At 37.9% G+C, this 20,439-nt stretch overlaps 1 protein-coding gene across 9 annotated transcripts in view; it reads left to right on the top strand.

Annotated features, from left to right (window-relative positions):
• The window catches only part of MEF2A (myocyte enhancer factor 2A), a 79,063-nt gene that overhangs the window by 35,954 nt on the left and 22,670 nt on the right, over nucleotides 1-20,439 (top strand). For 5 of the 9 annotated variants that reach the window (XM_087941320.1, XM_026709305.2, XM_026709307.2 and 2 more), the window contains exons 4-6: nucleotides 8,984-9,121; nucleotides 10,988-11,207; nucleotides 11,323-11,382. In XM_087941320.1, coding sequence (XP_087797446.1) covers nucleotides 8,984-9,121; nucleotides 10,988-11,207; nucleotides 11,323-11,382 — 418 coding nt within the window. Of the gene's footprint in view, nucleotides 1-8,787; nucleotides 8,920-8,983; nucleotides 9,122-10,987; nucleotides 11,208-11,322; nucleotides 11,383-20,439 lie in introns of all 9 variants that reach the window. The other 4 variants (XM_087941323.1, XM_026709306.2, XM_026709308.2 and 1 more) reach the window with 1 other exon arrangement.

Here is a 20,439-nt window from a genome sequence, read left to right on the forward strand (position 1 = left end):
ATGATTCTTTTAAGTACAGTGTTTTGAGAATAAAAATGGCTTCCTGCATTGTACAGTTTATCACCCAATAACCACTTAAACATTTTGAAAAATCTGTAAAACTATGAAATGCTATATTCCTTATCTGGTCTTATCCATGGAATTTTTTGCATAATTCTAATTTCTTTGTTCTTGAAACCAAATAGCTTGACTGTAATTTCAGTCGTATCATACCCCTTCAAAATATTTCTGGACTTAATCATTATTTTTTATAGTATAACACCAGGTTGATTTAAAATCCCTTTGTACTTAATCATTGCATTTGTATGAAATTAAACCAGTAGTGTTTTCCAAAAATAAATCCTACCTTCTGTATATTATAAGTCTGAACACTTTTCAAATATACATCATACAATAATGGAATTCTTGATAGCAGAACATTTATCAACATTACTAGTAGCTTAAGTCAGGTAAATGCAGAGTAATATCTTAAGTGCATGAGTGGTCTGTTAAGTACTACAACTACTATAAGTGCAGTAAGTAATATTTTGACAAATCTCACTTTAAGTGATTTGGGAATTTTGCTTTAGGACTGCAGTCTTGAAAATCAGTATATGCATGCTAGTGCAATATGAATATTTAATACAGTATATTTTGCAGTACAAAGATACTTTTTTCCTACATTTGCTAATGAATATCACTAGTTCTTGGAAAAGTATGCCATCTTGAATGTATCAAAAATAAAACTCATTGTGGAATGAAATTGTGAAACTCTACCCTTTGTGTCATAATTTCAGCCAAACTTCAGAGTGTTGTTCTCAGATATGCACTCCAGGTGTGGACTATGGCTGTAGTAGTCTAATGGGCCATGAGGTCAGCAATATAGTACCTTTCATCATCCTAACTCAAGGAGACTGACCTTCATCCCTCCGTCCCTTCACCATCTTGTTAGAGAGGGTTTAAAGTACTGCTTTGTAAGTCATGGAAAGAATAAGGAAAGCCTTTCTTTCACCATTTTTCCTCCTTCCTGACATTTCTTGCAAAGTAGCAAGAAGGGGAAAAGGCTGTAGATGACCCAGGCAAGCAGCAAGGGTCCTTTTCCCGTTCAGCTTCTGCCTTTTGAATATTTCTGCTTTCAATTCATTTTTGTGTGTGTGCCTGCAACAAGTAGAACTCCCAAGTGTGTCTTTTCACTCTTTTGCTGCCTTGCAAGCTAGAAGTGAAGAAAGCATTCTCCTTTCTTGCTGCTTCCATTGTTTTCTTCGTATCAAGCCATTGTTTGCAAAGGGGCAGCTATTTCATATGGCACTCGATTTGCACTTTCTCAGCCACTCTTTTTTGTCCTTTCTAACAGAATTATTTTATTTGAGTTTTTGCTATAGCATTAAAATCTACTTGTATTATTGAATTTAGAATGTCCTTAACAAGTGTCATTAATGCTTATTAAAGGCATTTTAAAATGCAATAATAACAGGATATCTGTAAATCTGTTAAAGTTTAATGTTTATGTTTGGGGGAGAAGTGATTTTTTTAATGTAATTGTGAGACACAAATTTCTTGAAAGAGAAATTTGTAGGGGATGAGGTAGGAAAAGATGAGAAGTTCTGTTGTTAGAAAAAAAATATTGTATCAGGAATTAGGTATTATGGCCAGACATAAATTTAACAACAGAATTTGAAGGTTAATCTTCTACATTTTTTTTATTCTTAAAACAATTAGAAAACTAAGCTGTTTTGGTCAGTGAAGGTAGGTTAAATCCCAATAGGTTGCTTTTGTGGTGAATCAAATTCTTGCCTGGTAATTAGGGATTACAAGATAGTGCAACACATTTGTTTCTCTTAAAAATGTGTTTGTATTTGTATAGGCAGCATGATGACTTTGGAGTGGTGCTAAGATGGAGAAATCCTTTGGAAGTGTGCTGGTGTACTTAGAACGATTCCATAGAACGATTACTTATTTTTGGTCTTAAATATGATTGGAATTAATTCTGCCTTTTGTTCCTAATTGTAAATGGTATAATGCAAACTGATATATAATCAGTTTGCCATCTAATGCGTTTCCCAGCAGAATAGAATAGAATAGAATAGAATAGAATAGAATAGAATAGAATAGAATAGAATAGAATAGATGTTTCTCCATGCCTTAGATCATTGCTTTTAATGTATATGTATGTGCAACTATTCGTTTAATGACCATTCAAAGTTACAATAGCACTGAAAAAAGTGACTTGACCATTTTTCACACTTACAACCATTGCAGCATCCCCATAATCATGTAATCAAAACTTGGATGCTTGGCATCTGGTTCATATTTACGATGGTTGCAGTGTCCCAGGGTTATTGTGCAGATTGTATTTAGAACTAGGTCTACTTCCAACATAATAATTCCAATAGTAGCATGCTGTATTCGTAATTCCAGAAAGACACTTGCTATTATCGAGTGGTATTGGCATCAGCACTTTCACTGATGGTTAACTCGTAGTTTTTAAAAGCAGACCTCTGGAGATCCTCAGAGGTCTTGTGACTCTGCTGATAAAATGTGACTTGGAGTACGTGTTGACCTGGACTTTTGCCATGCCAAAGAGAAGCTGCTTCATTGCTGTCAATGGACACATGTTCATCTTTTTGAAGTGATGCCCTAAAGCCATTTTGGTTTGCAATGTCCATAAGATAAGTAACTCCTTCAGGGTAATATCTCAATAAGTTCATGATTGAATTGGATAAGATATAAAGCACAAAAATATCCATTGAAGAGCAGTAAATACCCTTTCCTCTTTGTTTGCAGAATTTTAGGCATCACATTTGGTGTTTATTCAGATATGTACATAGTTTCTTCAGGTATATACACACAGCTGGATATTTTCAGTCAGGAATACCCTGATTCAGATCACGTATACCCCCCAATTATTTGCAAAGTGTAGCGGTAGTAATTGTTCACCTCTAAAAGTTTAGCTGCATGGTAATTTAATAACAATCAGCTACTCTTTGTAATTATAACTGTACAAGTGTATTAACGCCATAATTATCCTGTTGCAGAGCCTGAAGTTCTGCATCGGTTGGCGGGAGGAAAGCTAATGATTTTTCTGTGCCACAGTGTAACTTGTCTGTGGCAATAATATCCTGAAGAATATGACTGGTATGCCTTATTTACAACAGGAATAGCCCAGTCCTATCGAATTTTAGTTGTTGAGCGAGTTATGTAATTGAATGTTTTCTTACAGTTCAAGCCCTATGTGGAGACAGCGATTGGAATAAAAAGCCACGACTTAGTTTTTAGTGGCATCTCCGCATGGCGCAGAGGAACAATCCGGATATCTCAGAGCTTGACTATTATATCCCAGAGGAAGAAAGTTGTTGGGGAGGGGACATTTCTCCTCCTCTGGTAGGGGCTGTTGGACCCTGAAGAAGTAGCACATGTGCCAGCTTACTCTACTCACCCCAACTTGAATATAAATGAGCAGTGAGGAAGAAGCTCATCCCTGTGTGCACATGCTGTTGTGGACCGGCCTGAAATAAACACAGTTCTAGTTTACTTTCATGTCATTGCACTTCATGCGACAAAATTAAATACCATCTTCAGTGTACATTATGGCTATGAAAATAAACACAAACATACATCCTTCACATTCTATACAATTGAATTGAAAACTCCTGATATTGCATTAATATTGCTCCATACAGTAGAATTCAGTAGTTACTGCCCTGGGATAGAAGCTGTTTTTCAGCCTATTTGTCCTTGTTTTTATTATTCTGTATCGTCTGCCAGATGGTAATCATTCAAAAAGAGGGTGCCCAGGATGAGATGGATCTTTGAGAATGTTTTGAACTTTCTTAAGGCAGCAGGAGGTCTAAAGCTCTTCCAAAGAGGGGAGAGGGCAACCCATGATCCTCTGGCCAATGACATTCACCCTCTGGAGTGCTTTTCTATCTGTCATTGTGCAATTGTCAAACCCTACAGTAAGGTGCAGTAGGTTAAAATACTCTTGGTGCAGTGGTAGAAGGTCACGAGCAGTTTTTCATTCAGTTGTTGTTTTCTGAGAAGTCTCAGATAGTATAGTCTCTTCTGGGCCTTTTTGACCAGTGCTGCAATGTGAGCACCCCGGTCAGGTCCTCTTTTATGATAACATCCAGAAACTTAAAACTGGCCACTTGCTCCACTCGGTCTCCATTGATAAACAAGGGCTGGATGTCTGATCTGTTCCTTCTATAGTCCACTATAAGCTCCTTGGTCTTATTGGTTATGTTAAAAGTGTCACAGAACGATGCAGTTAAACCAGTGGTTCTCAACCTGGGCCCCCACAAAGGCTTGAAGAAATATTACAATTTAAATCTTGAGTTATACTTGGTGTTCCATGGCCCCAAAAGGTATTTAAAGGTGGTCCATAGTGAGGAAGAGGTTGAGAACCACCGAGTTAAACAAAAAGAAAAGCTAGCTTTCCTGATACTGCTGAACTGTATAAAGTCCTTTCCTGTCAAATAGCCACTGAGTTTTATATCTGATGAGATTGCAGGCATCCAAACAATGGCATCCTGGTAGAGAGGTTGGCAGAAGTTGGACCAGGATTTTTACTTATGTCCTAAGAGATTACAAAAGAGGAAAACAAATCTTGCATTTTGGGTTTCCCTTCCAGTTCCCCAGAAAAAGGCAACAGGGTGGCTAGACACACCACTGTTTAAGGATTAAAAAACATGAAGCAATGCTGGGATTTAGCTACCCAATTTTTTAACATTGCATATACCAATAAAGAGCACAGTGTCTCCTGCACACAGTATTAATCTGGATTGATATGGATATAGTGGATTGTCTAAAGTATAAAGAGGTGGAAGGAATATCCTCTACTTAAAAAGTATTAGAAGGGCTTGTTTTTATTAGGTGTGTGCAGATTTCATTAGTATCACTACATGAAGAACCATGGAAATTACACATTGAAAGAAAAGAACATTTCATGTAACATATATTGCTGAAAAATACTATGTATCACTCTATTCATGAAATTGAAAATGAGAAACCTCCGTTATTACTTTAGGTATGCAGTTAAATAAAAATAACCATCTTAATTTTATAACCCCAAACGAGTGATGCAGATATTATGACTTGCAATTAGATATAAAAACAAAGCAATAGTAAAAGTTAAAATCACTACAGTTTAATCAAATAGAATTTTAATTGCCTTTACTTATTAGGAGTCGAGAAAGCACTGTGCTAATTACTTTTCAACTAGCTTTTTTCATGTAACAATGTGAGAGTTTATGAGAAACGAAGCATTTAGTGACAGTATATGAGTTTGTGAAATGGTCATTTGGAATGTGGAATCCTGGTGCTCTTTGTTGTTTCTTGTGACCTGGGGATCCCATTAAATGATCCTATTAAAATGATAACATTCTGTGAGACACATATTGATATGGCCGTTATCTTCTGGTTTCTTGGAGGAAGTATAAGGTTGGAGCAATATGTGGTTGAGTGGGACCTCATCAGGCTTATGAACCTACTAAGCTGTTAACCAATTCATCTGTAATCAGTGTTACATTATTTGAGCTTGAACACCAGTTCTGATCTTACACTGGGCTTGGAAGCCCTTGAAATTATACAGTGGTGTGAGGCTAGTGGCTAATTCTGTGTATTTGAAAGTGTTTGGAAGCAGCATTAGCAGGACTAACTTTAATGATGCAATTTAAGAAAATATTCCCCCAAAGAATCTGTTTCTTGCTTTATGAGTCGAGGGAAGGGCTCTGGCATGGCATATATAGGCCTTCCTTGGGCAGTAAATCCATTCTGATAACAAATCTTAATTACTTGTAAGTGTCCCTGACACAGTATAGCATTTCATAGGAAGGTCATTTTTCTGTGCTTAGCTGAGAAATGGTTGGGATAACTTGTCATTCTATCGAGACTGGCAAAAAGAGACATTCATTCACCTAGTTATTACACTGTGTTTTCTTTAAGAGAGAAGAAAACTTGAAAAGGAGTGCAAGTAGGCTGCTTCCCAGGAAATAGGACCCTTCTCTGTTACAGATGAGAATCTGTTATCTCTGACAAATTGCCTTAGAGAGAACTGGTCTGCCTTATCTCTCACATTCTGTTGGATTTTGCTTCTAGATGTTAGCTGTCCCATTGCTTTCCGTTGACATATAGGAGTAACAGTTTTGCTCTTACATTACTCAATAGTGATAAAATGTGACATTTCTATCTGAATTAAGCCTCCAGGACAGCTTTGTGAAAGAGATTAGAAGAGCAAACTTTTAAATATCACAAAATTAGTATCTAAGACACCCCAGAACCTGACTGGAAAGGAAAGTGCCCAGATTCAGAAGTGGAAGATAAATAAGATTTTTCCTTTCCTACTGAGTTAAGGGTTAATTTTCTTCTGAAAACAACTGTTAAAAGAAGGCAATTATCTTTTGTTCAGAAATTATGCTTCAGCCAAATTGGTGAATTTCTCAATTCACAATACCTCTAGATTCTAGGGCAGTCATGTATTGCATGCAATACTATGAGATTGGAATGTGTCTTGGGGAATAATGAAGAACGCAGTGGCAGTGTTACAGCAGTAGTATATAAACTCTGCCTTGTATAAACTTTGTTTTTTTTTTTAAAAAAGAAAAACTTATTTGCAGTCTGTAACATCAATAACTTCCTTTTTCTCAGTATGCAGTTTTGGAGCGTCAGGTCATGTTGGGCAAAATGTATTCATTCCTTTATGAATGCCAGAAGCTTTCTGAGTCTATTTATAGTATTCAATAATTTGCAAAGGTTAAATGTAATCCAGACTGTAGTGTTAGCATTTTCCCTGCTGATATCACAGAGTAAAAGACTGGCAGCCTACCCTTGTTGGAGGTTTGGGAGGGCTAGCAGCTTTCAGAGTCTTAGACTGCAGGACCATGTATGGTTAAGGCCATATAAGTATCCACCTGATTGGTTAGACAGTCAAGATAAGTACTGTGACAGGTGTTGGTGAAAGCTACACCTGTTTTCTCAATGTGGGCTGATTTAGTGGGAGTTCAAGGCACTGAGAAGGGGCGGGGGAGAGGGGCAGAATATTATGCCAAGTAACCCGAGAAGGAATTATTTCCTAACGGGTGCCTTCTGATCTTTACATGAATTTGATTGTGTTATGTGAAATGCTGAGAGCACTTTGATGCTGCTGAGGGTGGGGAACAAAAACAACCCAAGCCAAATGTTGCTTAAATGTACTGTAGCTTCTAAAGTTTAAAAGTTGTTATGGAAGTGCAACAGTCCCACAAAGCGAATAGGGTTTTGTTGTTTTACTTGTCCTTGTCTTGAAGAAGTACCATAAGGTTATGAAGCAGGGGTATTATTTACACACACACACACACACACTCTTTTTAGATTTTAAAACTATTTTAATAGTTTTAAATTTGTTTCAACAAAATTGAAGATTTTTGTTAAAGTCAAGATATTTAATCCCTGCTATATTATTGGTAAGAATTTCAAGCTATAATGAAATGAGAGCTATGGGTTTTGCTCTAAAATGTAAAAAAAATGGAAATTTTTCTGCTAGCAGTGTCCCAAAAACTTTGTCTTGAATGTGCAAGCACACTGTGTGTACCTTTCAAAATAAAAAAGATTGAGGTTTCCTTCTTAAAGGTGAATAGAATGAACATACTGTGTTCCTTTCAGACTCCTCTTTGTACTTGTAATGAAATGCATTTGATAATGCATTTTAGTTTGTAAACTAAGTTGCTGGACTCATGGAACAGGACAAAAAAAAGAGGTCTGAGATCAGAATGTACTGTCATATCTTTGAGATGTTAAGCTTGTAGCTCTTCTGGCAACAAGCTTTTAACCAGTGCTTAGAAAGTGATTTCCAAGCTGACAACTGCCTTTTCACAATGATTGTCTTCTGAGGAACAATTGCATTTTGCAGGACATTGTGGAGAATGTGGGACAGAATCTACCTTTAGTGTATGAGAACATACATAATTTTAATGAAAAGATTATTACAAATGTTTGAATGGCCAGTATAATAGTGATTCTGTAGACTTGCAAACTATAGAGGCTTACACGGAGAAAGAACGTGGAGTTTAAGCTGCTTCATTCTTTCTATTGAGTGTATTATAGCTCAGAAATCACCCATTTACCTATTCAGAAGTGAGGAGAAGCCTCATTTACCTATTAAGAAGAATAGCTTGTTCCATTTCTCTAAGAGTTTGCATTATGAATGGTGAGGTGAACAGCAGGTAGGGGGGGGTTAAGGGCCTCATTTCTCTTGCTGTTTTTCCATTCCAGTTCTCAGACTTATTTGGCATTAAAATAAACAAAAGCAGAGGGAAAAGCAACACAGAATGTCTTGTAACAAGCTGTTTGATGCTTGAGATCTCCTGAAGCTAAAATCATAGCACAGAAAGCACAATGATCCTTCGTGTACCTGCCTGGTAGAGGGCAGGCAATCTCCTGCCCACTCTTGTTCTAGGACATGGGTTCAGTTGCATAGGGAACACCTGGAAACGCTCACCGCTCATTGGTGATTTAAATCACAGATTAATACCACTACTACTAATGAAATGCATTACTCCTAATTTCCCATTAAATGAGTTTAAACTTTTTTTTGTGTGTAAAGCATGTCGGAAATTTGAAAAAAAAAATTGGGGTGATTACACAAGGAGATGGGGAATTATACTTCTGTTGCAAATGTTGAAAAGTTGTAGTGTGTTAAGAAATCAGTATTGGCTGTTCAGCAGTCGCTGTGCAACAGTCGGTGCCGTCTTAATGCAGCTTTGCAGTTGAAATGACAACAAGATGGCAAGTGTAGTATTTCCTGTGTGTGTGAATTTTCCAATTGTATTTCAGACTTTAAGAAAGAAAGGCCTTAATGGTTGTGAGAGCCCCGATCCTGACGATTACTTTGAGCACAGCCCTCTCTCGGATGACAGATTCAGCAAACTAAGTGAAGATAGTGATTTTATTTTCAAGCGAGGCCCTGTAAGTACTTCTCTTGGCTCCTACTTTTTATTTGTTGATTCTTTTTATTAACTTCATTATTTAGGCTCTGAACAAGAAGGAAAACAGAGGGTGCGACAGCCCAGACCCTGACACTTCCTATGTGCTCACGCCACATACAGAAGAAAAATATAAAAAAATTAATGAAGAGTTTGATAATATGATGCGGAATCATAAAATCGCAGTGAGTACTGTGGTATGCCTTGTGCTCTTGTTACGTGCATGAGAAGAATTTGTGATACCACCTTCTGTGGCTATTTCGGCTTGAAAAGCAGAAGTACCTGTTCAAGTGTGTCCATCCGAGGTAGAAACCTTGAATGGTTATCACCCTAATCCTATTGATGTAAATTCTGCTGAGTGATGCAGTTTGAGTGGTTACCAGGGGTGGCATCCTACTGATTCGGCCCGGTTCTGCTGGGCCGGTAGCGGCGATGAGCAGCAGAGACAGAACTGGCTCTCTCCGACACTCTGTGTTGGGCCTGCCCACCTGGGCTCCCATACTAACCTTGATGTCCTGCTTTCGAAACGCAGCTGCAGGGAGAGTGCAGGATTGCAGGGGGTGAATCAAAGCGCCCCTGCGCCTGCGCACAGTGCATGTTTGGCGGTGTGCGCAAAGTGTATGCGTGTGTGCAAAGTGCGCTCACCAAGCCATACCCACCAAAACTGGTGGTAACAATTTTTGAAATGCACCACTGAGTGGCACATCTTCTTTGGTGCAGAATTCAGCAAGGAAAGCCTGTTAGAGACTAAGGAAATTAATTGTACATTTCAGTAAGAAGCTTCCAGTCCTCATGAGAACTTAGAAATAGGTAAACCTTTGTGGCATCTCCTGGTGAATCTGAAGCCATAGACGGATGAAAACCAATTCTCTCTTCTTCTTTTTTTCTTCCCAAGAGAGCATCCATAATACTGTTTTAGTTTAAGGAACTGTTTACGTTAAGGAGTGTCACTTCGTAAAATATGTGTGTTTAAAAACATGATGTCACAGGTCTGTTCTTAGTCACTTTGGTGGGCTGCTTTTGGTGAGATGGTTGGCTGTACAAATATGATCAGTCAATCAATAAAACTGACAAAACTGTTAACAGAGGAGGAGGATCTCTAATGCACCTTGTAGGGTAAATTCCGTATTCATGTACTTACGTAATTATCCAAATTGTACCTATTAAATCATTAGTTAGTTAGTTTCATCATTATACATGGTACCTTTCAAATGCATAACACCTAACAGACTACAGGAAGAAAAATGGCTGTCCTAAGAGCCTTAAAATGCCAAAATCCCATATAGCATAGGAAAAATATGGGAAACTTGATTGTTATATGCTTGTCTGCACTTAGAGCAAAATATATAAACTAAAAGGACTAAAAGCTTCATGCAAAAGATGAGTTTTGAGGAAGAATTTGAAAGCCATAAGGGAGCATTATAAATAGAGGAGCTTATAAACTTTATCTATGTGTAGATGACTTTAGTGTAACATTCTTTCAAATACATTCCTTCCACAAGCTAATGTTTGCTCTCCCCCCCTCCCGCTCTCGCTCTCTCACACACACACACAAATACTGTTACAATATCATAACACACACTAACAGTTTATTAGCCTCCAGCAACTTTTAAACTTTCAATGTATGAAATCAAATTTATGTTCCACTGTTAAAAAAAAATATTAGAGAATTTTTATGAATAGCCTACTTTTATCCGCATGGTATTTCTGATCGTAGCAGTATAACTTACTGTTTGTGGGTTCTTTTTTGTCTTTTTAAGCCAATATGTTTTCATTGAACATTTGCTTGAATGTAACATGTGAATATCAATTAACCTATTTCATGTCCTACTTGCAATGTTGAATAAGCCATTTCTAAACTGATGAATTTGACGGAAGTAAAAAGCTCTTAACTAATTTTGAAACGTTTGAGTAGTCTGTGACAGATGCCAATACTTTGCGTTAAACAATAATTATAATCTGTGCATTTTATAAATATCAAAGCTAGTATTTTAACACTTGATTACAACTTTTCTTTCTCACTTAATTCCCCTCCCCCTCCCCATTTCCAGCCTGGGTTGCCTCCGCAGAACTTCTCAATGTCGGTCACTGTTCCTGTATCCAGCCCCAATTCTCTAAACTATAGTAGCCCTGGGAGCTCTCTTGTATCCTCAGCCTTGGCAGCAAGCTCTACCTTGACAGATCCCACACTGCTAACTCCTCCTCAAGCTTCATTGCATCGAAATGTATCACCTGGAGGTCCTCAGAGACCCCCAAGTACAGGTAGCGCAGGTAAGACTTATTCTAGAAGTCTATAAACTCTTTCCAACAAATTCCACCTTGTGCTACCCTCGTTCGGTATATAAGATGGAATGTAATACATATTTTTTTCCCATTCTTTAACTAGGTGGGATGTTGACTACCACCGATCTCTCAGTGCCAAATGGAACTGGCTCTAGTCCAGTGGGTAAGTTTTAAAAACTTCGTATTTTCACTATCACAAAAGGCCTAATCGGTTACCTGGTACTTGCATGCTTTTTAAAGAAAGCAAATCTTTAACAGACAACAGAATTGCTTCTTTCCTGTGAAGACCTTTGCTTATTCTAGGACTAGCTCGATACCTGTGCTTCGCTACGAAACTATGTGGTCGGGCTTAGTTTTGGGGGAGGAAAATAATGGGAAAAGATTCTGCCTCTGCCTATCAGGATCCCTTGGTATTCATCTGGCTAGCATCCTCTCAGTGTGTGAAAGAGTAGAGGGCTGTTTGGAAACTGAAACATGGAAACTGAAAGAGTCTTTGCTGTGTGAGCAAGAAGGAGACAGCAAGGAGCCTGGGTGTGGCTTAGCTCAACTGTTCTGTACTAAAGCTGGTTGCTGCTGTGAAACCAAAACTGAAACTGAAACTCCTCTCCTCTGCTTGTGTTTTGCATTTGGAACAGATTTCTTTTCAGGTAGGGTAGAACTCCTTAGCATCAGAAATACTAATGCTCTGATGGTCATTTCGAAAAATCCTTTCTTAGTGAGTACCTAGAAGCCAAGAAGAACGTATGTGCCAAACTTCAAGTTTGCAGGCTTTACATATATAGATTGCCTTGGACTTGCAAGTTTTTGGGTACCTGAGCCCAAATAAATATCTGTGTGTAGAAAATAGGTAGCTTAAAATTTAGCCCACTGACTTTTGTAAGACTTTGCCCCATCTTCATTTTGATAGTTTTAGTGCTTCTTGTGGGCCGGTGGCTCTTTTTGTTTTTGTCACGGTACGGGATGCATAACTTTGTCCATATGAATTAAGGAGAGCAGTGATCAGCAAAGGGAAACAGAGAATCTGTGAGCTTTCATGTGAGCTTGACTTGGAAGGGTGATCATTTTTTCCCTTGATACTTTGTTGACAGTGGGGAGGTGTGCTGTTTGCTTCAGTCAGAGTGGAGGCATCTGTGTTCCAATTCTCCAATTACCGGAAGATGGCACGAACACCTGCTGCCAATATTACTTGCCTACTCCTAGTATCCCTTGGTGGTGAATGATCAGCTAGCCCGGAATGAAGAGCGTAGAATCTCTCCTGGGAAGGAGGTTGATCCTTCCTGCCATTGATATTCAGAAATGGGCCTTTCAGTGTATTTACTGTAGGTCATGTATAGGGTTGGAAGTCCTTTGAAATATATATATGTGTGTGTGTGTGTGTGTGTGTGTGTGTGTAAAAAACTGAGGTTATGTTTGACCCATCCGATGTGGGAAATGGAATTCTGTAACGCTTGTTCCGGCATTTTATAAAACTGGTTGATTTTACTAAAGTTTTGGATCTGAGCCTTATGGATATCCGAAGCTGTACTTCATTAAATGGTTATGCAATGATTTGTTAATTCAAGCATCAAAAGCAATCAGGCCTTGAATATTTGCATATGCTTTGGGTAATTTTTACAACAACTTTAAATATATAGTAGAATTATTCTCAGATAGGAATTAGACATGGGGGGGTAATAGTTTATTTTAGGTAGTTTAATCCTTGTGTAACTAAGGTGAGATTTCAGTCAGAGCATCTACAGTTGCTATAGTCTTTTGCAGAAGATAGTGGCTGTGTTAATACATGTTGTTAAGTCTCAGCATGGCTGGTTTGAGTTTAGCATGAATCCAGCCATTATTGTTTGCGCTATACCCTGGATTACAATTACATCAATGATGATTTGCCATGAAATGTTTTATTCAGCAAAGTCTGAACATAAATTTTGGGTTGGTATGATATGACAACCAGGCAACATGATGAAGGTGGCCATGATACAGATCAGGAAGACGTATCAGGCCTATATGCTCACGTTTCTTTTACTATCCATATTGCACAAGCTATCACTTCCTGTTGGGTTCAAAATTGTAGCTTAAAATTTAAATAACATTCCAGACACTACAGAGCTGAACTTTATGCTAATCTGAAAAATCACAGCGATCAAAGAAGGAGAAGAAGAGAATGCTCTTTATGGGAGTCTGTTGTGAGTTCTTAGTTGCACTATTCATTAGCCAGTGACGCTTCTGAATCGGACTGATAATTCTACTAGCTTCTGTAGCTCGTTAAAAGTGCAGTTCTTCCCCTTTTAAATAGTTAAAGTTGGACCCAGAACAAAACTGGCAACCAATGAACTGGCAACATCACTGGCATCTAGCTGTTGGGAGTGAGTTGGGTAGGAAAGGAAGGAGGCACTGCCACATTCGAAAGACAAATTGGTTCTAATATTATAGAGAACTAACCCAGCCTTTCATATGGTTGCTGTGTAAAATAACGATAATAATACCACAAAAGGAAAAGGAATCCCACTCTATACTCAGACATCCATTTCCCGGTTCCATTTAGCTATTGATCCTATCTGAATGTTACCCTGATAGTAAATAATGCTTAAAATCCACTTCATGGTATGAAATGCTTTTACTTTTTATTTATGATGAAGCCTAAAACAGGAGTAGGGAGCACGTACTCCTCCTATCCCTCCCCAGCTATTGCCAATCCACAGCTCTCATCGTTCACCTTGCCGCCTGGAAGGTTATATTATTCCTTGATCATTTGGATGAAGGGTAATTTTAATTTGCTTTAAACAAGTGCTCAGGCCCTGGTACCCTGCCAGCCGTCTTTGCCCTCAGAACAATCAGCATAAACATTTACATCAGTCTCGCGAATGGAGTAAAGGAGTTAATTGTGATTGTAAGGTTTGAGGAAGAAAAATAATTTTAAAATCAGGTGAAATGAAGTACTTACTTGAAGATAAACTGGCAAATTGAGATAGTACTCAAACTGAGCCCCAAATTTCTATTACTGAGCAAGACAATTGTTTCATGCCCCATTTTATGACCCATTAAATGGATGGTTTAAGTTGAGGACTACCTGTGTAAAAAGATGTTTTGTACTGATATGTTTTACTTGGTTATATCTGTGTCTTTGCTTGGAACCTAAAGCAGCAGCAACAGTTTTCAGCCATTTCGTATGAAAAAGACCTAGCTCGATAAATAGATAGTTCAGGCAAGGTCAGTCTGGCTCATATATATCCCCCTAGACTTCCCTCCCGGGGCAATTATGCCACTGGAGTTTGATAATAGATGTAGAAATATGTTGGTAAAATGAGGGAAATTGTAGTTAAACCAAAACAAGCCTCTAATAAGGAATCAGCTAGAATTAATACATCTATTTTACATTAACAGAAAATATTTTCCTTGCAGGATCTAATCTGGGTGGGTTACCAGGACCCAAAGTTTAGTTTTCCAAGACTCATGCTGGACTCCATCCTCAGGGAACCTCTCTCCAGCACACGCACACCACTAGAGAGAAGCTCCTTGTGGATGGGCTCCTGCACGAGTCCAAAAGTTCGCAAAACAAAACCTGTGGTCCTAGTGAGAGACCCAGATAGCAATAGCACTTAGACGTATATACATAGTCAGCTTCTTGCCCCCAACAATCTGGGTCCTCCTTTTACCCACCTCAGAAGGAGGGAAGGCTGAGTCGACCTTGAGCCTGGTGAGACTCGAACTGCCAAATCGCAGTCAGCAGAAATAGCCTGTAGTACTGCAGTCTAACCACTGTGCCGCCACAGCACAAGGATCCTGCAACATTATTCTGGAATTGGTATATATGCCTTCATTTGAGATACCTTCATTCTGTGTTTGTAGAATAATGTATCTACACCCGCCCACCCCGAGAAACAATCCATCACTATTAATATCAACCACAGAGTAGTAAAAGGTGCCATATGCTATGTCTAAACAACACAGCTTAAGAAACAGCCATTTCATTTGGAACTTCATGACATGAGAAATCTTTTCCCAACAAATGGATAAAACAGCTTTTGAAGTCGCTTTGATTTAACCTGTTTTTTGATTGCTAGAGATAAGCTATTCAGACAAATGTGTGTCTATGTGATGCTGATATTTTGTTCTGGTCCTTAGCACAAATTGCTTTCAGGAGCCTGTTTTTTTTTTTAATCAGAGAAGCAGTTTAATGATACATACCATTTAATTATCAATTTTAACTGTGGGTATATTTGTAAACTGTAAAAGCATTCTTTTCTATAATTTTATATTGCATAGATTATACTATATATGCCTGGGAGGTGTTGTCAAATTTTAATTCATTTTCAAAGAAACACTAAAAGCTGAAGAGCTCTCCAGTCAGGTTTCTTTATTGTAGCAATATATTGCAATTTTATTGTGAAATACTGGGCTGGGTTATAGAATTTTATGTTACTTTAATAACGGATTATTAAATAAGAAAGGCCATATTAAAAAGATTAAAGATAATAGTGACTTCTGGTTTGAGCTTCTTCAGCGACAGACCGAAACTTCGTCTCTGCGAGGCTTTGATCCGTGCGCGCCGCTGGAGCGCCCCGAGCCCCTGGTTTCGGGGGTAAGCCACCCCGTAGAGGTGGTGAAGAGGGGGGAGACTGCCTGCAGGGTTGAGGAGAGCCACATCTCTCCTTCCCAGCTGGCCATTATTCCCTTTCCTGAAGGCGGTTGCAGTGGTGGTCAGAAATGGCCACCACAAAGAAGAACTCAACCGGAAAAGAATGTGCAGGAGGAAGATAAGAAGAGAAAGTTTTGGTTGACCGGGTCAAACAGCAAAAGCAACAAATAAGGTACCCTGGAATTGAAACTGTTAAAAAACAATAACATTGTTCCCTAAGAAGATTTTTAAGCTGCGAAGGAGAGAGAAAAGGGAAAAGATTTGGTTTTCTCCTTTTCCTATACTGACAGCTAAGAGACTTAAGCAAGAAATTGGAAAAAAATCCACTTTGACATCAATAGGCATTTAATGCTGAAATAAGTCAAAGGGATAATAAAGATTTCTGGATAATTAAAAGCTTTTGAAAACAGGAAAGGAGAGAGAAGAATAAAAGGGCAGGATCTGGAAGGTAGGAGACTGCCTGGAATTAAAAAAGAACTTATAGCAAAATCTCAACAAGACTTCCAAAAGATAGATTCTAACTGAAATATTGTAACAAAAACCCCAGGAAGAGAAAATCAAAAAAGAAATAAGACGATATAACTCGGGACTATCTGGATTACTTGATGATTTCTGGATTCTTGGTTATTGTTTTGAATGACTAAAATCAATTGGGTGGTTGTTTAAAACTGTTTAAAATGGCTCCACTCTTAGGAGAACTGAAAATGGAACTTAAAAAGTACAAAGAAGATGCACAAGAAGGGAGAGGTTCTTTTGGCTTCATATTTCAGTTTTTAGAAATGGAGATTTGGAATTATGAGAAACAATAAGAAATGCCTGCAGAACAAGAAGATTGCGACAAAGAAGAAGCCACCTTTAATGAACAAGTAATCTTAGATGGGGGAAAAAAAGGAAAGCGGGGAAAGAGAATGGATAATTTAAGATTGGGAAAAACAACTCCAAAAAAAAAAGAGTGAAAAATAAGTATAAAATCAGAAAGCAACAGAAGAGGGAAATGCAGAAGAAAGATTTAGAAGTAGAGAGACAAGGGGGTAAATAGGGGAGGGAGAAGATGAGAGGGAAGAAAGAAAGGAAAAGAAGTTATAAAGGACAGAAGCAAAATATAGAGAAACAGGGCCTATTTAGAGATAATGGGTGAAAACTTAATGGAAAAGGGGATTCTGCAAAGGTACATAAGATAGTATAGTTATATTAGAAGCAGAAATAATTTTAGAAAATATGAAACAATGTATGATTAAAATGCCTGATAAAATAGCTATTGTAATTCAGTGGAATGCTTGTCAATAAATGTAACTTAACATTTGTTATGCAATTTAACATTTTTGTTAAATGTAACAAAAAGTATATTTAATGATTTATAAAACATATGTGAAGAGAAATAAGGGAAAAATTAATTATGGAGATTATATGTGTTTTTAAGGAAGTATGATATTTAATTGAAAAGATGTTAAGATAAAGATGTTAAGATTTTAATGATTATTAATGGTAGAACTGAACTGGAATGGAATGAGGGTTTATAATTACATATATTTACAATCTTTCTTTTTAAAAAAAAGAATATAGTGTGTATTATAAGAATGTACCAAGCAGAATTCGATTGGAAGTTATGTATTATGTATTATATTGAAGGTCATAAACTTAAAGTATATATTGAAGTTTAAATAAGAGTTGAATGGATGTAATTAAAAGATATAAAGGTGTCATACTCCAATTAGTAACTACAGGACAAAATTTGTTTAATGAGAAAAGATAATATGAAATTGAAACAGAACAGACAAAAGTATAAATATAATGATTTGAATTGAGATGAGATTCAAAATAAAATTGAGAAAATTAGAAGAGGGGAAAAACTGTATAGGAAATGTAAAATAGTATAAGATATGGAATAGAATATAAAAAGGAGCATGAAATTGAGTTTTGTGTCTGTATAAAGAAATTCAACCCGGGACCATGCTATTTTCAAAAACGATATTTAACTTGTATTTTGTGTATGAAAACCCAAATAAAACTTTATTTTAAAAAAATAAAAAGATTGAAGATAATAAATAGTTGACGCTCTTCCTATTTTTGGCTTGGTATTTTAGAGGTCAACACCTCTTTCTGGGATAACTAATAACTGGTAGCAATTTGGTTTAACCTGGTGGACAAGTTTCTTTGAGAAGAAGTTTTTTTCTTATATTTGTAGAAATGCTATGCATCCAGTAGAGTTATTTTTAATACAAACATACTTTTGTTAAAAGCACATTTTGGGGGAATGATTAAGCTTGTCTCTCTGCATTTTCCAAATAGTTATCCAGATGTGCAGTTTGTGTTCTTCTCGTTCTTCCTTTTTTGCACTTATACTTTAAAGGTGCAGATTATTGGCCTTGGCTTGTGTGCAAGACAGAGCTGGCATGGAAAGGATTACTGCAGTTTCCTTTGAAAAAGCTCTCTGACAATTACATCATCTTACAATCATTATCTGCCTCTGGACCCCAACCTCAAGCAGAAAAATCCCATGCTTTGTTCTTCCGATCCAACTTATAACTGGATATTTTTGTTTTTAACAACACGTGCCTCTGTTTAAAGCATCTTGTCAGATACTGAAAAACTGAGACTTTTCTGTCTCCGAGCAGATTCTTGTGTGGTGAGGAAGTTGCTGCAACTTAAGCAATTCACAAAGTCCGTGCACCACGAGAGAAAAAAGAGAATCCCTGCAAATCTTGAGTGTTCAGGATAAATTGTATTCGGAGTCCTTCCTATGATGATGCCTTATCTAGAAAATGGCTGTGGCTTTCTGGCAGCCTGTCAGATGAATCTGCCTGCCTGACTCAAAGCTCTGCACAGAATATTCAGTCGAGAAAGGTCTTCTGTCTTACAGTGCCATGAAAGGGTATAAAATGTTCTCTTCCACTGACAGTCCCTTGTAAGAAGGGCTTCAGGAAATGATTGCACTGGGTGTGGAAGCAAAAGCAGAACAGCTTTAACTCGTGAGCTGCCTGCATACTCACGGAAAGAGTAAGGCGGGTGTAGTGTGAAAGAAAGGTGGGGGGGGGCAGAAGAAAGATTAGCTCTGTGCACTGATGTAATTCTTGCGATAAACCAAACTAAATATAAATATTCATGAGCACGCTTGCTTCAAAGAAATCCCTCCTGCAATTAATGGGAGATTGCTTCAGGTATTGGTCAGACTTCTGAATAATACACACGCTCCAGGCAATTGTTTACATTGGATGTATCCATTGCTGTCAAATTCTCTTTCTAATGTACTCCCCTGTATAAACAGATTTGTGATGTTAGCTGAAAATTGTAATGGACAATTAACCTCGTTGGTAGATGCCTGAGTGAGTTAGGGTTATAATATTAGTGATCTTCAATGCTGTATTGAATTAGTTTTGGTTTTAAACAGGTTGGCTGAGAAAAGTAAGCATGTGATGATGTATTGGCCTTTTAAATGGAAAGGCAGGCCATTACTCTACTTTCTTGCAAGCGTTTCCATTCTGGGTAGAGTACTGTATTTTGATCCTCAAATAATAACAGATTTTGAGAGGATGTTTGATGGATTTTTGGTGATTCCTATTGCTGGAGGACAGCTGTGACACACACACACACACAGTGCTCAGTACTGTGAAGGGTACCTGTCTTTATTTTCTCCCCCTGTTAATTGTCAACTCTTATGAGAACTAGAAGTCCATCAGTTTCTCTGCAGAAGTTCTCTTAGTGCCTGCTCTTCTCCATCCATTGTATCACGTGCGTATCAGCTTCATAAAAACTGGGAAGCTGGCGTGGTACAAAGCAGGTGTCCGCCTTTGGAATCTCAAGAGGGTTCTATAAGCTTTCTTAAGAAGCAGAATTAATAGATGTCTATGGAAGTTCTCCATCATCCAGGTCAAGGTGTTCCATGGGTGCTTTTCCAAAAGGAAACAACCAGATGACTGCAAAGAATATAATGTTGAGACTCTAGAAAGAGTTCAGAGAAGAGCAACCAAGATGATTAGGGGACTGGAGGCTAAAACATAGATCAGTTGCTGGAATTGAGTAGGTCTAGTTTAATTAAAAGAAGAACTAGGGGTGACATGATAGCAGTCTTCCAGTATCTTAGGGAATGCCACAAAGAAGAGGGGAGTCAAGCTATTCTCCAAAGCCCCTGAGGGCAGGACAAGAACCAATGGGTGGAAACTAATCAAGGAGAGAAGCAACTTAGAACTAAGGAGAAACTTCCTGACAGTGAGAACAGTTAATCAGTGGAACTACTTGCCTCCAGAAGTTGTAAATGCTCCAACACTGGAAGTTTTTAAGAAGAGGTTGGACAACCATTTGTCTGAAATGGTATAAAGTTTCCTGCCTAAGCAGGAGATGGACTAGAAGACCTCTGAAGTCCCTTCCAACTCTGTTATTCTGTCTAACTTTTTATTCCCTACCATTCATCAGAGCTAAGGAAGCTTCTTGGATGAGAAGTGAAATGTTTTCAAGAAAAACGAAAGAAGTCCAAATGTCTTTTGGAAATGCACCTTTGGAAGAAACAATGGCTGGATGGCTCATTTTCAAATCTGCCCCAAAAGATGAACTGAGCCTAATAAGGAGAGTTCAGGGTGGGGGTCGGGTGGGGCT

The sequence above is a fragment of the Pseudonaja textilis genome, chromosome 13 (genome assembly GCF_049901715.1).
Source record: "Pseudonaja textilis isolate UNSWEBS1 chromosome 13, rPseTex1.2, whole genome shotgun sequence".
NCBI classification, from domain to species: domain Eukaryota; kingdom Metazoa; phylum Chordata; class Lepidosauria; order Squamata; family Elapidae; genus Pseudonaja; species Pseudonaja textilis.